This window comes from Bubalus kerabau, chromosome 2 (genome assembly GCF_029407905.1).
Source record: "Bubalus kerabau isolate K-KA32 ecotype Philippines breed swamp buffalo chromosome 2, PCC_UOA_SB_1v2, whole genome shotgun sequence".
Taxonomy (NCBI): domain Eukaryota; kingdom Metazoa; phylum Chordata; class Mammalia; order Artiodactyla; family Bovidae; genus Bubalus; species Bubalus kerabau.
Genome location: NC_073625.1, coordinates 5,447,475 through 5,469,917, shown reverse-complemented (window position 1 = coordinate 5,469,917; position 22,443 = coordinate 5,447,475). Strand labels below are relative to the sequence as shown.

At 37.0% G+C, this 22,443-nt stretch overlaps 1 protein-coding gene across 5 annotated transcripts in view; it reads left to right on the top strand.

The window, feature by feature from the left end:
- Positions 1 to 22,443, top strand: part of TOP2B (DNA topoisomerase II beta) — a 97,776-nt gene that overhangs the window by 68,043 nt on the left and 7,290 nt on the right. For all 5 annotated transcript variants that reach the window (XM_055566922.1, XM_055566921.1, XM_055566920.1 and 2 more), the window contains exons 14-32: positions 394 to 504; positions 586 to 691; positions 2,890 to 2,999; positions 3,593 to 3,685; positions 3,782 to 3,896; positions 5,444 to 5,565; positions 5,763 to 5,911; positions 6,696 to 6,927; positions 8,439 to 8,573; positions 9,171 to 9,371; positions 10,350 to 10,545; positions 10,693 to 10,784; positions 13,552 to 13,707; positions 13,863 to 13,946; positions 15,271 to 15,465; positions 17,742 to 17,883; positions 18,095 to 18,256; positions 20,645 to 20,846; positions 21,747 to 21,826. In XM_055566922.1, coding sequence (XP_055422897.1) covers positions 394 to 504; positions 586 to 691; positions 2,890 to 2,999; positions 3,593 to 3,685; positions 3,782 to 3,896; positions 5,444 to 5,565; positions 5,763 to 5,911; positions 6,696 to 6,927; positions 8,439 to 8,573; positions 9,171 to 9,371; positions 10,350 to 10,545; positions 10,693 to 10,784; positions 13,552 to 13,707; positions 13,863 to 13,946; positions 15,271 to 15,465; positions 17,742 to 17,883; positions 18,095 to 18,256; positions 20,645 to 20,846; positions 21,747 to 21,826 — 2,683 coding nt within the window. The remainder of the gene's footprint in view (positions 1 to 393; positions 505 to 585; positions 692 to 2,889; positions 3,000 to 3,592; positions 3,686 to 3,781; positions 3,897 to 5,443; positions 5,566 to 5,762; positions 5,912 to 6,695; positions 6,928 to 8,438; positions 8,574 to 9,170; positions 9,372 to 10,349; positions 10,546 to 10,692; positions 10,785 to 13,551; positions 13,708 to 13,862; positions 13,947 to 15,270; positions 15,466 to 17,741; positions 17,884 to 18,094; positions 18,257 to 20,644; positions 20,847 to 21,746; positions 21,827 to 22,443) is intronic.

Below are 22,443 nucleotides of genomic sequence, written 5' to 3'. Positions count from 1 at the left end.
ATTTTAGGCAGCAATTTATCAGTTTTTATGTTAAGAGAAGACTTGTGAATACTTGTATTCCATAGATTTCTTCTTTCAGCGAAGTGGCATTATAACTGTGTTTCTTGTATTTCTGTCTTCGAGTGAAATCTGGGAAAACTATAAAAAAGATAATGGTAGTATGTTTTATAGTGACAGAAGGATTCAGTTTATCACATAGCTATATTCTTTATTTGAATTTTAAGAAAGAAATTCTTTAATCATCCAAAGAATAATCTCTTCTGTTTTATACAGTGCAGTTCTAAAATTTGAATGGAATTTTGCCTCATTGCTGCATTCATATATTTAAAAATTTGATTATATAAAGTAATTATATTTCATTAAATTATCATGACACTCTTTACTGATACTTAGGATCAAGATGGTTCTCACATAAAAGGCCTGCTCATTAACTTCATCCACCACAATTGGCCATCGCTTTTGAAGCATGGTTTTCTTGAAGAGTTCATTACCCCTATTGTAAAGGTACTATTTACATTAATATACTTTTATACTATGGTCTTAAATAGTAGCAGAAAAACTAATTTTTTTTATTATTCATTTAAGGCTAGCAAAAATAAGCAGGAACTTTCCTTCTACAGTATTCCTGAATTTGATGAGTGGAAAAAACATATAGAAAACCAGAAAGCCTGGAAAATAAAATACTACAAAGGTCTGTATTCTAAAACACTTAAATTTTGTGAACTTAACTATTGACATAAATTTCCTGTTAAGAGAGCATTATAAAATATTTTGAAAGTTTATCTCTTTTAGCTTTCAAAAACAACTATTGCTGATTTTTAAAGAGTTATTATGGAAAATTTTATGTAAGTAGAGTAGTTTAATGGGCTTCCCATGTACTTAAGTGTCATCATTTCATGAGCAATCTTGTTTCATCTGAACTCTTCTCATCACCTCCCCATTAGTTTGAAATATTAGGTTGGTGCAAAAGTAATTGCAGTTTTCCTTTGCTGAACTTTGTCATTTGATATTGGAATACATTCTTAAATAAATGTGGTTATATTATACATCATTTTACTGTGCATTTCTTGCTATATGTTCTTTTTGTTAATGACTTATTACTTGTTATTTATTATATTTATATAATATATTTATATATATTTATTTTGGACTGTGGAAATGTTAGACAAAAAGCAAATTTGAGCAGTTTTCTTATTCAAGTTCAAACGAGTTGTAAAGCAGTGGCGACAACTTGTAACATCAGCAGCACATTTGGCCCGGGAACTGCTAACAAACATGCAGTGCGTGGCTCAAGAAGGAGACGAGAGCCTTGACGATGAGGAGCGCGGCCGGCCGTCAGAAGGTGACAGTGACCCACCGAGGGCCATCTCTTAGCTGATTTCCTTACAACTGCACAGGAAGTTGCTGAAGAACTCAACATTGACCGTTCTATGGTCATTTGGCATTAGAAGCAAATTGGAAAGGTGAACAAAGCTCGATAAGTGTGTGCCTCATGAGCTGAACAAAAATTTTAAAAATCATCATTTTGAAGTTGTCTTCTCTCGTGCTATGCAATAAGAACTAACCATTTCTTGATCAGGTTGTGACATGTGATGAAAAGTGGATTTTATATGACAACCAGTGACAATCAGCTCAGCGGTTGGTCTGAGAAGAAGTTTGAAAGCACTTCTCAAAGCCAGACTTGCACCAAAAAAACACATGGTCACTGTTTGGTGGTCTGCTGTCCATCTGATTCATTACAGCTTTCTGAATCCTGGCAAAACCATTCCATCTGAGAAGTATGCTCAGCAAATCGATAAGATGCATCAAAAACTGCAATGCCAGCAGCTGGTATTGGTCAACAGAATGGGCCCAGTTCTCCACGATAGTGCTCAGCCATTGTCACGCAACCAGCGCTTCAAAAGTTGAACAAATTGGGCTATGAACCTCACCCACCGTATTCACCTGACTTCTCACCAATTAACTACCACTTTTTCAAGCATCTCGACAACTTTTTGCAGGGAAACTGCTTCCACAGCAAGCAGAAGGCAGAAAATGCTTCTTAAGAGCTTGTTGATCCCTGAAGCGCCGACTTTCACGCTGCAAGAATAAACGAGCATTTCTTGTTGGCAAAATTGTGTTGATTGTACTGGTTCCTATTTTGATTAATAAAAATGTGTTTGAGCCTAATTATAGTGATTTAAAATTCATGGTCTAAAACCTCAATTACTTTTGTACCAACCTAATAACTTCCAGGCATTAATAATATAATTAATTTCTATAATACTTTAGTATGTATTTCTAAAAGGATTTTTTGTTGCCCATCATACCATTATCATACCTTTCTATAATAACCTTAAATATTCAATCTGTTAAAATTCTCCTGATTATATTAAAAATGTTCATTTATATATATATATATATTTTTTTTTTTGAATCAGGATCCAAACAGAGCCCACACACTGCATTTGGTTGATAGGTCTATTAAATCTTACATTGTTTTTCTGTTTTCCGTGTAATTTATTTGTTTAAAAAGTTGGATAGTTTGTCCTGTATCATTTCCTACATTCTGGATTTTGTTAATCATTTCTATAGCTTTTTGTTTTTTGAGAGAACATTTAATGTCTATTCTAAGTAATTTTCATATATGCAGTATGGTATTATTAACTATAGGCATTGTGCTGTAATTAGATTCCCCAGAATTTATTCATTTCATAACTGAAAGTTTGTACTTTTGACTGACATCTATTTCCCTTTTCCCCTCAGCCCCTGGTAACCACTATTCTACTCTGTGTTACTATGAGTTTGACTTTTTGTTTTTTTAGATTCCACATATAAGTGAGATCATACAGTATTTGTCTTTTTGTTTCTGTCTGGCTTATTTTTACTTTCATTTTAAAAATTGTGCAGGGTTGGGTACCAGTACAGCTAAGGAAGCCAAGGAATATTTTGCTGATATGGAAAGGCACCGTATCTTATTTAGATACGCTGGTCCTGAAGATGATGCTGCCATTACCTTGGTAACAAAGTTAATTAAGAAATCTCTCTAGACAGAGGGGTGGGGAATGAATTGAGAGTCACATTGACATACATATACTACCATGTATAAGGTAGCTCACTGCTGTAGAGCACAGGGAGCCCAGTTCGGTGCTCTGTTGACCAGAGTGGTGGGATGGGGGAGGGAGGGAGGCTCCAGAGGGAGGGCATATCTGTGTACTTATGGCTGAGTCATGCTGTTGTACACCAGAAACCGACAAAGCATTGTAAAGCAATTAAACTCCAATTAAAAATTAAAAAAGAAATCTCTCCCAATGCCCTTTCCCTCTGTCTGCCATCCTTCCCCTCCCAGTCTTGGCTTGCTGTGGGATGTCTCTCTCTAATTCTAAGCCCAGCCTAGTTAATCTTAGTGTCATTCCCCATCACCTCAGATTATGCTCTTCTTTCATAGTTCTTTAATTCAGAGACCTCTATTCAAATGTATTTTTGATAAAAGTGTATTGGAAAAGACTTTATAATTTCACAGAAATTAATAATTAGTTATTTGCTTTTGTAAATTTTAATTCTATAGTGAAATTAATTTTTTTAATGTATTAAATTATCTGGAATTTTTCAGGCATTCAGTAAGAAGAAGATCGATGACAGAAAAGAATGGTTAACGAACTTTATGGAAGATCGGAGACAGCGTAGGTTACATGGCTTACCAGAGGTTAGTCATAAAGAGCTGTCATCTGGGGTAAGAAAGAGAAAGGCTAAAAATCCATGTAGTAATAATGACGTAATTGCTATGTGACTTTTCCCTTAGCAATTCTTATATGGTACAGCAACCAAGCATTTGACTTATAATGATTTTATCAACAAGGAATTGATTCTCTTCTCAAACTCAGACAATGAAAGATCTATACCATCTCTTGTTGATGGTAAGTAGCTTTTGTTTAAGAAGCTTGTTCGTTTTTGAATGTTATTGTGTGTATTTTAATTTCATGTATTTTAACCCATCCTTATAATAATTTTTTAAATTCTAAAGTTGCTTTTGAGATGTTTTAGAAGTTTTGAAATATTTTATATTCTTTAATTTGAATCTTAAGCCCTTTTTGAGTTTCTAAATAAATTATTAATAGCTTGCAAATTTTTAAAGTTTTAGCTCCAAGTTATTGGAGACTTTTTAAAATAAAAAGTAAAATGTGATTTTGATAAGTTCTCCCAGGGACAGAGGAGCCTGTTGGGCTGCCGTCTGTGGGGTCGCACAGAGTTGGACACGACTAACGTGACTTAGCAGCAGAGTATTTATCAGACCGAATTTTAAAAACACCTTTACTCCTCAGTACCCAGAGCCTCCCATCCAAGTACTAACCAGGCTCAACCGTACTTAGTTTTCAAGATCAGACAAGATAAATCTCATTCAGGGTGGTATGGCCCTAGACCTTAGTCCCCAAAATTTAATGCTTTAGCTTATGTAACATGACAAAAAATTAGACTGCTACTGAGTAGTTGGAGCAGATTTTAGTCTTTTATCTAGAGCATTTTGATTTTATAACTTTAAAAAAATTAGTTCATCTTTATGTCCCTTGGTTTTTCAGCTAAAACAGATGGTTCTATAATCTATCTAGTTCTAGCTTTAGGTCACATCCGGTCTCTGAAGTCTTCGTTAGAAGTTGCAGTCTAATTTGGTCCCAGGTGCTGTCAACTTCTATGCCAGTAGTGTGTACCTCTTATTTTACTTATGTTAATTTTGCCTGCTCAATTAGATTATAAAATTCTCAAGAAAAGTGGCCATATTTTATTATCCTTTTGCTTTGTGCTCTGGGGCCCATGGTAATGATGATAGCTGGTATATACTGAAAAGTTTATTACTGTGCTCCTTGGTCTAGAGCAGGAAAAATGATCAGGAAGCAGAGTGCTTTGCTTATATTATCTCATGTAATCCTTATGGTCACCCTATTAAGAAGGTAATTATTTATGTTACACTGAGAAGACACTGAGACTTGATGGTTTAGTAAGTTGTAGAAAGTCATGGCTAAGTTGAGAAGAGTATCCAGATTAGTGAGATTCTAAAGCCTGCATTCTTAATTACCAGAACAGATCTCTTCTTTATAAGAGCATTCCAGATTTAGGGTATTCTAATAATAGTTTTTAGGCTATTTGATGACTTGCTGATACTTTGATCACAACTGGCATTTTGGGAATATGAGTGTTTGAAAGCTCCTGTGAAAGGAATTTGGTGCCACCCTGCACTTCTTTAAGACGAGAAGGGGTCTTTCAATTGGTTCTTCACTTTTAGAATAGCTTAAGATGATATTAGGTACTCATTTTGTTAGAGTCTCAGCAATTTTAGTGATTTTTTGTAAACAGACTCTATCTTTGCTTTTTTCTCTTGAATATATAGAACATTGTTGCCACTAAAAGAAACATTGCAACTCAGTCTTGAGTAATATTTTTAAAAGAGGGTTTTTCTTTTTAAAATCAGGTTTTAAACCAGGTCAACGAAAAGTTTTATTTACCTGTTTCAAGAGGAATGATAAACGCGAAGTGAAAGTCGCACAGTTGGCTGGGTCTGTTGCTGAGATGTCTGCTTATCATCATGGAGAAGTAAGCAGGCATGGAGACTGGGATTAACTGAGAGCTATACTACTGGCATGAAGAATGATAATAGGATAATTCAGCATAATCAAGTGTTTTTCCTTTTATGAGGTCTTTGGAAATGTTAAAGAATTGAGGATTTGTGTTTTAATAAAAATGAGATTCATGGAGGAACTTTGTGAATGTATTCTGTGTCTGTTCTGCAGCAAGCATTGATGATGACTATTGTGAACTTGGCTCAGAACTTTGTGGGGAGCAACAACATCAACTTGCTTCAGCCTATTGGTCAGTTTGGAACTCGACTTCACGGGGGCAAAGATGCTGCAAGCCCTCGTTATATTTTCACAATGTTGAGGTAATCATTTGCAGATATAATGGATAAGTACTATTTGAAGGTTATTGGAACTAACAAAAGGTGTAATAGAAGTGTAGCTATGGAGAGAGAGCCATATTCCCTGGTGGCTCAGATGGTAAAAGCATCTGCCTACAATGTGGGAGACCTGGGTTCAATCTCTGGGTTGGGAAGATCCCCCTGGAGAAGGAAATGGCAACCCACTCCAGTATTCTTGCCTGGAAAATCCCATGGACGGACAGAATAGCCTGATAGGCTACAGTCTATGGGGTTGCAAAGAATCGGACAGGACTGAGCGTCTTAACTAACTTAACTATGGAGAGAGAAGCTTGAGTGTTATTTCAGGGTGAATGTTCCAAAGTATTTGATCACATACAGAATGAAATTAGTTGATCTCGGTTTTTATGAATTATTGGTGAAGCCAGTCCTAATGAATGTCAGGATTTTTCTGATCTAACTATTTAGGCTGAAAGTGGGTTTTGTGGTTTAGTCAGAATAAGAGGAAATCCTTACCAGGTTATATATCAATATGAAGAATTTAGGCAGGTTAGTCAGTAAGTAATAAGTAAAACAGGGCTGTTTTATTCTGGCTTTGTGCCTGAGAGAAATACATTTGGTAATAAGGTCAAGTAAATTTTATTGTTAAGTTTAAATTAAGCACTTGTAACCAAAAATTTTAAAGGCATTATTTTAAAAGATTTCTGACATGTAAAGTAATCACGTATAAAGTTTTTTTTTTTTTCCAAACTGTGACATTGCTGCATGTTTCTTTTTTTCCTTTCATTAGCACTTTAGCAAGACTGCTTTTTCCTGCTGTGGATGACAACCTGCTTAAATTCCTTTATGATGATAATCAGCGTGTGGAGCCTGAGTGGTATATTCCCATAATTCCCATGGTTTTAATAAACGGTGCTGAGGGCATTGGCACAGGATGGGCTTGTAAGCTGCCCAACTACGATGCCAGAGAGATTGTGAACAATGTCAGGCGAATGCTCGATGGCCTGGATCCTCAGCCCATGGTAATGATGCAGAATTTACTGCTTATATTGGTTTTTTGTATTTAACAAATGATATTGTGTGAACTACAAAGTCAGTAATTTTAGAAAAGTAATGGAACCATTTTCATTTTAGAACGTATTTTAGACAGTAAGGACTTTCTTAGTGTAGAACTTGATGTGTGCTTACAGTAAAAGATAAAGTTTGCAAAAAGCCTGCAGATAAGGCTTATGGGGAGAAACTTTATTAAAATTTTAATGTAAAAGTATTTCAGGCTTTTTTCAGACTTTCAAATGTCTAAATTATATAAAGAATAAGGCTTATATGATAAAGTTATATGCAACTTTTTATTGTTCTTCAGCAACTAAATCATGTTAGAGAGTCATGAGGATACTTAAAAACACACTGCAGGTATTTTAATATGCCTCCATATTTACTTTTCCCCTTGCCTCACATCATCGATTGTTCAGCTCTTCCCTGACTCCCTCTAAGGAAAACCTCTCGACATGCTTTACCCTCTTCTACATAGTTTAAAATCGTCTAGATTCATAAGCAAAGAGGAAAACATACTCCATGTATATAGAAGCTTAATATTTTTATGTATTTCTCTCCAAGTTTTATTTCATTTTTGTATTTAAAAAAATTAGATTGAGTGTGATTTAAATCTGTTTTTCCTCTAAATAAAGTACTTTAAAATATTTCTAACAGGAGTATCAAATTACTTATAATGATTAGAGCATTTTATTTTAATTATTTCAGATACATTATTAAGTTAATATGTTTCTTATATATACATATGTGTGTATGTATATATACACACATATATATAATCTTCTATATATGATACTGTGCTAAGTGGTGAGATAAAATATTATGATCCCTGTCTTCAAAAAGTTAATCTTTTGTCGAGGCAGGACATCTGGGCATGTGTTCACAAGTGACAGAGGACAGTGCTAGTTGCTCAGTGTACCAGGAGAAATGTGCTCTGCTGTGCACCTGACTGCTTAGTGATAGTAACGCATAGGGATCAGAGAAGCGGGGGGGGAGGCTTGTCATTTGCCTGAGGGGCTGAGTGAGACTCATATAGTTATATAGGGTGTGAGGGCATGCTGGGTAGAGGACAGTGAAAATATTCAAAATATTCGAGATGTATAAGTAGTGATCTGGAAGGCAGATCATTGGCTCTGGACTGCAGAGCTAACATAACATCTGAGGAATCTGAATTTAGAGAATTTTTAATCTACAGGAGCAGGAAGGATTTAGGTAATAGACTGGGGACAAAAAAAAAGATAATATTCTTGGAAGACTAGGAAAGATGACGCTAAGGTTTCAAGGTTAGGGAATGCTGGGCCTTTGAGAACAGAAGCTGTGAATTCAAGCCCGAGCGATTGTGTGGAGAGGGCCTGCTGTGGACGAGAGGAATTTGGATTCAGTCATGTGAACCTGAGCTGGCAAGAGCTCCTGACTGGGGGCCTTCAGAGGGGGCACTCGGTGAGGAGTTGGGCCCTTAAGGGATTTTTATTTCTCTCTTCAGCTTCCAAACTACAAAAACTTTAAAGGAACGATCCAAGAACTTGGTCAAAACCAGTATGCAGTCAGTGGTGAGATATTTGTGGTGGATAGAAACACGGTGGAGATTACCGAGCTCCCTGTCAGAACTTGGACACAGGTTGGTACAAGATGCAAGCTGCCTGAGGAGGGCGGTTGCATTAGACAGCGTGTTCTGGTTTGAATGGGATGCCATCTCTGTTTGCCCTGAGTCTATAGAGTGTTTAAACATTCCTGCATGCATTTTTGACACATTCTTGTGAATATTCAAATTGTAATTAAAATGTTTTTTAACTTATCTAAATGTAGAATGACTGAAGCTAACTTTTCAAAAGACTGTTATCTTGTTTACACCGAAATGAGTAGCATATGAAATGAGTAAGGAATAATGTTTGGAACCCTTGCAAGTGTGGTCCGTAAATTCACGTCAGTCAGTATAGGCCGGTGTCAAGTTGTCAGTTCTAGCTGATGCCACCCTGTTTGCACTCTCAGCCGCTTTGCACCCTTGGAGCAGATCAGAGCCGTGCCCTTGTCGTCGTCTTTCTCCACTAAGACCCCCGCATGTTGCTGACTGCAGTGGCTGGGCCGGAGATGCTGGAGCTGGAGGTTTCCCCTTTTTCTCCTGGCTGGAATTGAGGATTTCAAGAGTGTGTGACTTGTAGTTTAAGAACATGAATGTGTGTCATGAAAGAATTACTTATTTTTTAATCTTTTGTAGGTATACAAAGAACAGGTTTTAGAACCTATGCTAAATGGAACAGATAAAACACCAGCATTAATTTCTGATTATAAAGAATATCATACTGATACAACTGTGAAATTTGTGGTGAAAATGACTGAAGAGAAGCTAGCACAAGCAGAAGCTGCTGGATTGCACAAAGTTTTTAAACTTCAAACTACTCTTACTTGTAATTCCATGGTACGTGAACTAGATTTACTATGAATTTAACCTTTCTTTTATTTTGTAAGTGGGGTTTTTGCAACCGGCTTCATGACACAAGTGAATGTAGTAAGTCTGAATGCTTCTCCCCTTGTATGTTTGCTGAGGAATCTAGAGGTACTTTCCTTTTCCTCTAATATTATCCTCTACTCTTAATCCCAGCTCTGCATTTTGCATCTGGGCTTGAACACACAGGGTACCCATACTTTGACACACAGACTTGAAGTTCTGGGAGTGGTTATTGCAGGCTTTCTGTGTGCCTTATTTCTGTCTCTATTAGCATTTTAATTATGAAGTACTCGTCCTCTTGTAACTATAATCTGCTTTATTAAGCTTATAAATAATTGAGGAGGAAAATAAAAGTATGTATGATTATTCTCATTCCATTCCAAATTAGCTTTTAGACTTAAAAAAGAAAAAAAAATCCAGCAATAGCACAATGACAGAAAAAGTGCCATGACTGATAGAAAAAGGATAAAAAGGATAGAGAAGTAAGATTTCTCCCTAGATTGAAGTTTGAGTGAATTATAGCACATTTCAAAAAATCAAAGGAGAGGCAAATGCACATCTGCTGAATATATGGGAAAGAGAGAACTTTAACATTTAAAAACTTACAGATAGAATGTGTTTCTTTTTAGTTTGAAAAAAATATTAGGTGGTTTTATAGCCATAGTTTATATAGTTTTAAATAAGAACCTTATTTTAAGATCCTATCTTAAAAATTTATTCCAATGTAAGATATTTTCATAGTTTTGAGAATTGAAATTTTATGCATTTCTCAAAGTTATCGAAGGAATATTCACAGAAATGTGCTGAATAATTTTGGTTCTGGCTTTTAGGAGTGGTGTGTATTCATGTAAGTGTATTATGGTTATTTTAAATACTGTAGGACATAATACAAGCTAAAAATACCAACACAGATTTATATAATCTTTGGAAATTTTGTGTTTTGCATAGGTACTCTTTGATCATATGGGATGTCTGAAGAAGTATGAAACTGTGCAAGATATTTTGAAAGAATTCTTTGATTTACGATTAAGCTATTATGGTTTACGAAAGGAGTGGCTTGTAGGAATGTTGGGAGCAGAATCTACTAAGCTTAATAATCAAGCCCGTTTCATTTTAGAGAAGATACAAGGGAAAATCACTATAGGTAAGATGCAACCTTTAAAAATTTGAACATTAATTAAAATGGAAAAAAAAAAACTTTATTAATAGAAGACATTTTTATCAGTAGAATATAAACAAATACAAATTGAATCTCTTTTCTTGATCCTAACTTTATTTTTCCCTCACATAGAGAATAGGTCAAAGAAAGATTTGATTCAAATGTTAGTCCAGAGAGGTTATGAATCTGACCCAGTGAAAGCCTGGAAAGAAGCACAAGAAAAGGTAATCATTTGCAGAATGAGACATTCAGAGAAGCTTTTAAAAGCAACTTCCAAAGCGAACCAAAAACCCAACCCCTGAATTTTGAATTTAGTACTGCTAATGGTGCTAAGTGGTGTGTTTGGAGACTGAAGTCTTCTGTTTATCCATGAAACGGATATGGTACAGGAATTGGCAGTGCACACCCGCCACAAAGCACGTGGCCAGTGTGGCTCTGCCTGGGCCTCGACTGTGGCTCCAGGGTTGAGGAGGTAGCTCCGTCTCCTCGGCCTTCGTGAGCTGCTGTTAAAGGACGGTGGTGGTGGTGGTGGTGTGTGGTGCAGGTCACTCTAGGAACTGCTCTGGTCGTGCGTAAATGATCCCCACCCCGGGCAGTCTGCGGTCATTGTGTGCAGTCACCACTCCCTCGATCTGGTTTTCCTGTACTCGGGGGATATGAGAGATGGAATGGTTAATACTTAGCCGTATTTATTGAGCCCCATGTGTGTGCTCTGATCTTGGCGTAGATCTTTAGCTGGAGATTTAAACCCTGGGACTAAGGATTAAAAGTCTGATGTTTTGTTAATTAAATTATCCATTTTAGATCATAGAGTACTAATACTAATTCAGTGAATGGAATATTGAAACTTTGAGAGTTCTCTCAAAAATTAGCTTCTTGCTGTTGTGGATAATTTAAAGAGGTGATACCACATTGTGATTGAGGACACAAATGTACAAAAAAGAAGAAACTTGGAAATGATTAGTTTTCAGATACTTAATTGAATATTGTATACATATATAATACTGATAATGTTTGCATTTTAAAAAATAGTTATGATTATATGATATAACTTGCACTGAAACATTAAACTTCCCAGCATTTGTGTTCTCAACCATAATGTTTTTCATATATTTCAAACTACATAGAAATACTGCTTTCATTTACATTAAAGTTTTTTCAATTTTGAACTGTCATTAGAATGACATATACTAGAATGAGTAAAACTAAAATGAATTATATCAATTTACATATTGAGATAATAGGTTTATTCATTGAGGGAGGTGGGTAGGACAAAGTGGGAGAGTATTCAAAATTAAGATGCCTTAAGCACCTGCTTTCGTTTCAGTGTGTTTTATTGTATTCTTAAACCTCAAGTTATGGTTTATACACTACTTGCCCTTCTGTATCACTGTTGGTTTAAATTATATCTTTAAAAATTTTGCTAGTAAGCTAATGAGTTTAATGTTCAGTTTTTAAAAATGAAAGTGTTTAGGGTTTGAGAATGCCCTTCTGGTGCAAATAGACCTCACGGGTAAAAGCTCATGCTTGGTTTCAGGACTTTCATTGTAACCCTCAAAAATCTCTCAGCATCTTGACCATGTTGTTCACTTTGGGGGTTTCAGAAACAGAAGGAGCTGCTTTTACAAGAGTGTCTTGTTATGTAGAGTTGGAGGAGAGAGAATTATAAAGTAGATAATTAGAAGATCAAAAGCATGGTAGAATTGTCACTGGAACTTGAAAAGCGGTGGTTTTTTTTCTTTTTTCCCCTGAAAGTATCCTTAGTCATCTTCATGTTAACAGTGATAGATACACACATTTATGGAGCACTCACTAACAATACTTGGTGTGTCATTAAAACCTAGAGCAAATAGACTTCTGAAGTGTGGGTCTAAATAGGATTTTATGACACCTGACACCCTAATAGTATTTTAATAGTAGTGTAAGAAATTCCATAGCAGCACACTATTTCATGAAGAAATTTTAAAAGCTGTAGATTGTATTAATTTGTCCTAAATTATCTAGGTACTTATATAGTCTATCAACTGAACAACAGCATTCCTTACTTGGATAATGTTACTTAGTTGAGCTTATACTTTGAATGCAATGAAGCATCTTTCTTTGTAATTTTTATTTTTATCTCTTCTAAAATAAACTTAAACTTTAATTTTTTTATATATACATTATTTTACTGAAAATTTAAAATTGTAAAACTTTTTTTAAATTGTAAGGCTTTTTTTCTTTTCTTTTTTGATTACTGAAAGTGAACTTTTTGTTTTATGGAGTATCATGGCTAACTCAGTCATTTTTAATAATCTGAGTGCCTTTAACAATTGAGATTCAATTTTATTTTAATAGCTGTTGTTTAAAAAATTTTAAAGATGATGTCACTTATAATAAATTCATTGGATTTTGAAATTTAGTATTAGTGTAAGAAGATTGTTTTAATTGTAACTATTTCTGTGAAAAAAAGACCTTATGAATACAATTTTTGAATAGCCCTTACAATTCTTACTCTAACCTACCAGCTCTTCAACTCTTAAGTGAATTTTTCTTAGTTCTTACTTGAGTGTTCTTGCTTGAGAAAAGAATTCACCCTTAGGGACTGACTATCTTAACATATTTATTATAACTGTAAAACATGTTTTTTTAGGTTTCAAATTGTTCATTCACTCTCCAGTGCAAAGACCTGACAAAGTGCACGATAGAGCGTTACTTCTGCTCTGTTACAGTTAAGATGCCGTGTCTTCTCAAGCTGTTAATTTTTCACCAGATTCCTGAATAGAGGCTGAATATACTATTCTTTTTGATGACATTATTTTGCATTTTTAGAAAATTTAAATTTTTTATAGGAAATATATTTTCATAGATAATCTAAAATAAACCCACCACCCTGAAGATGTAGCTTTAAGAGTGTAGCATGTGTGGAATTTTAAACTTAGTATTCAGTAAAATTCAACATTGATTTCATATTATACAGGACTTTAATATAAAGTTTATTATTTTTTGCAGGCAGCAGAAGAGGAAGAATCACAAAACCAGCATGACGATAGTTCCTCTGATTCAGGAACTCCTTCAGGCCCTGATTTTAATTATATTTTAAATATGTCTCTATGGTCTCTTACTAAAGAAAAAGTTGAAGAACTGATTAAACAGAGAGATGCAAAAGTATGAACTTCTGTGGGTTAAATAATTTGAAATTATTTCAGTGTTTTCCATATATTTATTTTTCTTTTCCAAAAATAGTTTTATATATCCTTTATCCATTTTAAAATTATACATTTATAACTGAATGTTTAAATCACACTACTTTTTTATTATAGGGGCGAGAGGTCAGTGATCTTAAAAGGAAATCTCCTTCAGATCTTTGGAAAGAAGATTTAGCAGCTTTTGTTGAAGAACTGGATGTAGGTTAAGTCTCCATTAAAATATATTTGAAAGAGTAATGTTTATCAAACAAAATGAAAGTTTTTAAAATTAAATTATCTCAGGATTTCATTTAACTCTACAAAGGTTAATGTGTTTATAAGCTGCAGAGGATTAAGCTTCTAGCTATATGAAGTCATAAAAAAAGGTTATGTCTGATGTAGATGAATAAAAGCTATGGAGTGGAATTTTAGAATGAGTTAAATTCTAATACTCTCTACTAATTAAAATTGCTTAACTGACTTCAAATTAGCTTATTGCTTCAATTTTAATGTTTTCCCCCAAAAGAGGTAAGAACTATATATATATATATATATGTATGTGTGTGTGTGTGTGATTAAATATAGGTATTTGATTTTTAAAAAGTAGAATGATAGTCTCTTTAGACTTTTAATAGAGAAATTTAAAATTTTTTAAAATTTAGTTTTCTCCAAGTAGAATTCCATTTTTAAAAATAAAAGAAAAAATGTAGAGAAAGATATAAAATACAAACTTTTCCTAAAATTGCCTAATTTATTTTTAAGCAATTAACTCACTTAAAATCTTAGAATTATATTCAAGTAATATGATAGCAATATGGTAGCAATATGATCATCTAATTTTGAGTACAAGGTAAATTACTATTTATTATTAATCATGATATTACTTATATTTATCGGTTTTAGTTGTTTCATTGATTTATTTTCCACATGCTCTAGTTTTATAACCTAAGTCAGAATTCAAACTCTTAAGAATGAGTGTGGTATATTAGTTGCCTAATAAAATTTCTGGAATTTTAATGATCTTTCAAGTAGCACAGTATCATGTGTTGCCTTGATTTATACTTTTCTTCTGTTGTTATGAATTATTTTTTTTAAATTTGAGACTTTTCCCTGCTGACTTACACATTTAAAAATTAATATCCATTAAGATTGAAGCAAGGTAAAGCAAGAGTAAAGCACGGTTTCATATTTGTTACCAGAACTGCCTTTTTGTATGATTTGCTAGGCATCTGATGATACCAGGTCATCAGCAGGTCCTGATCCCATAATATGTCATAGGGTTCTAGAGCTGGACGGGACCATGTAGGTCATTTAGTTACAACCCCCTTGTCTTACAAATGAGAAGCTTGTTAGCTAGAACTGGGACTACAGCCCAGGCCTTCTGATTTAGAATTGTTTTTTTCTTAGGTTAGATCACCTGAAAAGAAAGCTCTGTTCCTGAGTGAATAAAATGAGCTTTGACTTCTTCTGCAGTCCCAATTGTCTTTTCTGATGAGTTGTTTATGCCCCACCCTCCTCCCCATCCTTAATGATTCCCCTCCAGAAAGTGGAAGCGCAGGAACGAGAAGACGTTCTGGCTGGGATGGCCGGAAAAGCAATCAAGGGGAAGGTTGGCAAACCTAAGGTGAAGAAGCTTCAGCTAGAAGAGACGATGCCCTCCCCTTATGGCAGGAGAGTGGTTCCTGAGATCACTGCCATGAAAGCAGATGCCAGCAAGAAGCTGCTGAAGAAGAGAAAGGTAGCACACGGCTCATGGGTGGGCTCCACCTCAGTAATGATTCTGCAGGAATCATGATTTTACTGTTATGAAATCATGCTATATTTTTTGTTTTAAATCTATCGCTATCTCACTGTGATAGGAAGTTATTTGTTCATGAAAGCAGTTGATCCATACATAGGATGAAGACATATTCAAGGACCCACATACATGTAAAGGGTGAGACTTAACTTGATCCCATTTCTAAAAAGAGAAATATTCTACTCAGTATTCTAAATTAAAATCATGGAACAGTAGCAACAACACGTATAAACCATAAACTTTAGTTCTGTATCATGACCAGTTAAGGAAGTCTTACGGTAGAAAAGGGTCTGTTTGGCTTTTGAAGTAAACTGTCATCTTTTACTATTTGTTTTTACCTTTAGTTAAAAGATCATCAGACACAGCCTCTATCATTGGGTTGATTGATGTTACAGTGGATTTAAAAGCCTCCCAGAGAATGGGGGTCAGTTAGCCAGAGGAAAGAAACATCTCAGAGCTGAGGAAGCAGGAGCCTGATGGTCACAAGGAGAAAGGCTGACTTTTCTGGGCAGGCTGAGTTTAGAAGCAGAGCGTGTCAAGTGGACCTGGGAACTCGGGAGACGAGCCCGGGCACTGGGTGAGGCTGGAGGGCTCTCTGTGCAGAGAGAGAGTGGAGCCCCAGATGGGGCACTGGGGTGCGGGGGAGCCCTCTCCTGCTGTGCTGAGAACCAGGGTCTCACACGCTCACCTGCACACAGAGCTTTCTCTTCTCGGAAATGGCTTCTCTCCTCTCCATTTCCCATGGTGTTAGTCAGGATCCGTTCTCAGCACATTTCTCTGCGCCTTTTGTACTCTCCTTGAGTGATTGCATTTGTGCCCAGAGCGTTTATCACTTGATGACTCTTGAATCGATGTCCGGAAGCGGTCATGGTTCCAGGAGAGCTGGACTAACGCAGCCATCAGAATGCACCCAAGCCCCACACACTCAGCATGCCTGACTTAATCCTAGTTTTAAAACTCCCCTCCTGCCTCTGCCTGATCTAGCTTTGGGCATGATCAGCCATCACTAACATAGGCCAGAAGCTGGTGAGTATCTCATTTAATCAGTAACTTGGTCCTAGGTGACTGACTATAAGAGAGTCCCAAAATCCACGCTTTTATCTTGGTCCCCACTGACACTATCTTAGGATTCAGTATATTTTCTCTGAGGCAGTTTAAGGTGAGCCATGTGGCTCCAGCAATCCTGTCTGTAGTCAGCCAGTCCCGACTCTACCTTCTTCACTTCATTCCTCTGTCTTATCTCTTTCCACCAGGCTGATGTTTCCAAAAGACAAGACTGGTTATTACACAGTGACCCCTTGTGTGCAGTGATTCAGCTTCCACCTGGCTGCCCTTACGCTTCCCAGGTGGCGCTAGTGGTAAAGAACCCGCCTGCCAATGCAGGGAGACATAAGAGATGCCAGTTCTATCTGTGGGTCAGGAAGCTCCCCTGGAGGAGGGCATAGCAGCCCCCTCCAGTACTCTTGCCTGGAGAATCCCACGGACAGAGGAGCCTGGTGGGCTGCGGTCCATGGGGTCACAGAGAGTCAGACATGATGGACCTTTCCTCTCAGCTGTCCTTGAGTGCCAGCAGACTGAGTCATCGTCTTTTCCCTCCTCATTCTGCTCACTGGTGGATGTACCCGAGTCTTCAGTACCCAGTGGAAAGGGCTCCTTTTCCCTATTGTCTGTCTGGCCCTGGGCAGGATTGCTCACATCTCCTCACAGGTCACTCTGTTCTTTCTCCATTTCAGGGTCAGGGGACTTTGTCTTATGCTTAGCAGTATATGACATGTCATGTTTTATTCTCATAATAATAATCTAAAGATTATTTTTATTATCTTCAATAATCTGAAGGTTTTTTCCTAGTGGATAGAGGCCTGAGCTCTAGCAATGAATTTTTTCAGGTACCTTTGGTACCTTGTCCTTAACTTTGAGTCTGAAAGTCCCTTGGATAATCAGAAGCTGCCACTTATTTCCTACAGTTGCTTTTAAGTAGCTGTCATCTCACAGAATGCACTAATAGATGAGGGTGGTGAGAGGACTGTTTTCCACAGCTACATGAGAAGCGTGGTCTGGTCAGTGTCATCTCTTAGGGCCTCAGTAGACCCATGCATTCTTTTTATTCATCTGATACAGAAGAGCTATCTATTGACTGGAAATGTACCTCTAAAGTACATATGACATTAATTCAGCTTGTATTTTTCCTGATGGCTTGGCTTCTTTTTCATGCGCAGGGTGATCTGGATGCCACAGCAGTGAAAGTGGACTTTGATGAAGAGTTCAGTGGAGCAGCAATAGAAGGCGGAGAAGAAGCATTGATCCCATCAGCTCCTGTAAACAAAGGTCCCAAACCCAAAAGGGAGAAAAAAGAGCCTGGTGAGGAATCATTACACAGTTTTTTGTTTGTGAGAAAATGTGTATGTTCAGGGCATTAGTAGATTCTTTGTGCTTTTTTTCTGGTAGGTGAAGTAATATCTTCGGTTCTCACAAACATTATAATGAACTTTTAGTTATAATAGTTTTATTTTTACTAATGATATTTAGATAAGTGTTGATACATACCTTATTGTTACTCATTTGTTTTTAGGTACCAGGGTGAGAAAAACACCTACGTCATCTGGTAAACCGAGTGCAAAGAAAGTAAAGAAACGAAATCCTTGGTCAGATGATGAATCCAAGTCAGAAAGTGACTTGGAAGAAACAGAACCTGTGGTTATTCCAAGAGACTCTTTACTTAGGAGAGCGGCTGGTATATTTTATACTTATTTTATCATTTTTTTGTGGTTTGAGAAAGTTAGTATTACTCATAAGTTGGTATTGTTAGTATCATCAATATTACTGAAGTAGTAAACCATTCATATTTCAGAAGTTAGTTCAAAAAGTCCAAAAAGCCTTCTTTATAGAGTGATCTTTTCTAGCAAAATTGGACATACATTTCTCCAAAGTGAAATCTGGAGAAAGTGTTTTCTTACTGACTTTTACGATAAAGTTTGGGTTACATTCTGTCCAGAGTTTGGAGATGTTTGCTAGAAAATGTACCTTGATGTGGGCTCAGTAGTAAAGAATCCACCTGCCAGTGCAAGCAGACGCAGGAGACACGGGTTCGATCCCTGGGTCGGGAAGATCCCCTGGAGGAGGGCATGGCATCCCACTCCAGTATTCTTGCCTGGAGAATCCCATGGACAAAGGAGCCTGCTGGGTTACAGCCCAAGGGAGTTGCAAAGAGTTGAATGCAACTGAGTGACTGAGCACACACGTGTGTACCTTGGTGTAGGGCACTAGCAGTCCTGGGTCCATAGGCAGCGATGGGTCCATCGGCAGTGCGGGGTCCATCGGCAGCGATGGGTCCATCGGCAGCGAGGAGTCCATCGGCAGTGCGGGGTCCATGGGCAGTCCTGGGTCCATAGGCAGCGTGGGGTCCAAAGGCCGTGCTGCGTTGGTTTCCTTTTGTTGTGTTGTCTGTCTCTTCTATCATGAGAAATTTCCCTACTTTATAGTCTGGTTCATATGCACACAGCATTATTTAGATAATTGCAGTGCCAGAGTTTAGGTTGTAGAATCCCGTTTTGCTAGTGTATATTAGTATTAAGCATGTGATTTGATCCTTTCTGAATATTTATTAACTTGAAGTCTTCAAATACTTAAAAACTGATGAGTGTCCTATTTTATAGGTTCTTCTCAAATTTTAAGTCCTAATTTACATAAAATGAAAAAGCATTCTGATTGTTTTCTTTGGAAGATACTTTTATATTTCAGGCCTTCAGTCACTAAGTAATTGAATTTCTTTTCATAAAGTACATAGGTAGTATAACAGAGGTAAAAATGTTTTTTGTTAGACTATAGTTGATTTACAGTGTTGCATTAGTTCAGAGGTGAGTTTTAATAGTTTATCAAGTTACATGAAAATTAATTTATTAACAGCTTTAAAATTGTATTTAGGCTTTTCCCATACATTTAAAATGAAGTATAAAGTGGCATAGCACCCAAATGACTTTAAAATTTTATTCCATAGTATATGCTAGAAATTATAGTAAAGCTTATTTGCATTATACCAGTGTGCCCTTCTCCATCAGATCAGATCAGTCGCTCAGTCATGTCCAATTCTTTTCGACCTCATGGACTGCAGCACACCAGGCCTCCCTGTCCATCACCAACTCCCAGAGTTCACTCAGACTCGCGTCCATCGAGTCAGTGATGCCATCCAGCCATCTCATCCTCTGTCGTCCCCTTCTCCTCTTGCCCCCAATCCCTCCCAGCATCAGAGTCTTTTCCAATGAGTCAACTCTTTGCATGAGGTGGCCAAAGTACTGGAGTTTCAGCTTTAGCATCATTCCTTCCAAAGAAATCCCAGGGCTGATCTCCTTCAGAATGGACTGGTTGGATGTCCTTGCAGTCCAAGGGACTCTCAAGAGTCTTCTCCAACACCACAGTTCAAAAGCATCAATTCTTTGGTGCTCAGCCTTCTTCACAGTCCAACTCTCACATCCATACATGACCACAGGAAAAACCATAGCCTTGACTAGACAGACCTTTGTTGGCAAAGTAATGTCTCTGCTTTTGAATATGCTATCTAGGTTGGTGATAACTTTCCTGTGGGTGATTTTTATGTGTTATATTATTTTGCTAATATATTGAGATCTTAACTGTTTCTCCTCATTCATCTGAAAAATTACTATTTCTGTTATTTCATGGTAAAACTACTGTGAATAGAGATGATAGAAGTTTTTATGTAAGAAGTTAAGAGAAAGCACTTTCTAAAGATATACAAGTTGTCCTTTGTAATTGCAGAAATGGGGGAGTCGCATATTAGTAGTCACTTTTACAGTGGCCACGTCTCCTTTCCTCACTGTTTGGAGTATCTTTTAAGCATGAAAAGCGGCATCCTGATGCGCTCATCAGGGTCATGTCGCGTTCTCCGGGCACCTGAGCGTGACCCCGGAGCCTCCTAGGAGTGCAGGCCGGACGTTAGGACTGTCTGCGTAACTGAGGCCAAACTCGGGCACTTTTATTCTCCAATGCTTGTCTTTTTCTCTTGCATGTTTTCAGAGACTGCTGGATTATTTTTCAAGTGTATGGTTTGGAATAATATTTCACTTTGATAAAGCTGGGTTTAAAGTCATTTTTATTTTTGTCCTAGCTGAACGGCCAAAGTATACATTCGATTTCTCAGAAGAGGAGGAGGATGACGCCGATGATGATGATGACAATAATGACTTGGAGGAGCTGAAGGTCAAAGCATCTCCCATAGCAAACGACGGAGAGGAGGAGTTTGTCCCCTCAGATGGCCTAGATAAAGATGAATACACATTCTCACCAGGCAAATCGAAAGCTGCTCCAGAGTAAGTAAGACTGACACGGTGCAGTCGGGTGTCTTGGCATCTGTCAGATCTCACAGTAAAAGCACCAAGAAACTGTTACCATTCTGGATAAGGCCCTCCCCAGGAAGGAATAAACCGGGTTTATATTGTAGCTGTTTACGTAACTGTTGCTTATAGTTGAGAGCATAGGTTGGCAAATGCTTTCCATAGAGATTTGGAATAGTAAACATTTTAGGCTCTGCAGCCATATGGCCTCTTGAACTACTCAGTGCTGCCACCGTAGCAAAACAGCAGCCATAAACGATAGTGAATGCATGTGTGTAGTTGTGTTCCAGTAAAATGCCATTAAAAAAATTAGGCAGCGGGTGTGTGGGGCATTTCTCTGAACCAAGGTTGTCAAGTTGAGTTATGACGTCGCTAGAATCGGGAGCTTTGCTTTGCCTCCTTTGCTTTGGCCGTGGTTGACTCGTCTTGCCTCTGGTGCGTGGGAGCAGGAACATGTAGGATATGAAGTTTGTCAACTGCTTCAGATTTTTAAGGAAGTATTTTACCATGTGCAGTAAAGTGTGAGAAATCAGATTATTGCTGCCTCTGACGGAGACAGACTTTCTTCTTGGATTTTTGCCAATAATTTACTGACGTTAAATTCTGAAGTGGTTCTGTCAATCATAAAACTTAGTGGTATTTTGATTAACTTGGAACTTTTGCTTTTCTGTTAAGTAATTGTTTTTTCTGGAGTCTGTGTATGCACATTAATGCTTATAAGAGCAAAAAGGACTTTGGTTGCCCTGTTTTCACAAAGAGAAACACATGAGAGGGCTAACCTGCTGTGTAATTATAACCCTGCGGTGCGTATTACGTGTAAATTCTTAAGGCTGAGATGGTGACTTAAGTGGTGATTGATTTCTTTCTCTTCAATAGAAAGTCTTCCCACGACAAGAAGAGTCAGGATTTTGGGACTCTCTTCTCTTTTCCTTCATACTCTCAGAAGTCAGAAGATGGTATGCTCATTTCATCTTTTCATTGGCTATTTACATATTATTGCTATGGCTTTTTTTATGAGTAGTAAACTTACTTTCTCTTTACATTTTCTTCAGTGTAATAAGGTTTGTTTTTTCCTGATGTGATTTCTAACTGAATGGTCAATATTGGCATTATGGAAGCACTTAAGGTGCTGACGTGTTTGTGTGGGTGAGGGGTGAGGAGTGTGAGTGTTTTAAGGAGAAAAACTGTAGACAGAAACGTTGGAAGGCTGAAAATTTTCATGGCAATGAGAGTAGGTTTATGACAGGATTTTTCAAGCTACAAGCCTAGCAATATGCCAGTTTTTTACTAAATTCTAGTAGCTATAAGATAAAACCTTTATAGAAGCAAATTTAATCAGTGTGCATACTTTTTTAAATTGCCTACATTTGTGTGTAGAATTTCTAAGGTCAAAACACATCCAGTTATATTTGAGTTACTATTTCCCATTTTTTAAATACACATACATGTAGCTAGATAAACATGTGGACTGCCATCGTTCAGTTGCTAAGGTGTGTCTGACTCTCTGTGACACCATGGATTGCAGTGTGCCAGACTTTCCTGTCCTTCACTATGTCCTGGAGCTTGCTCAAAC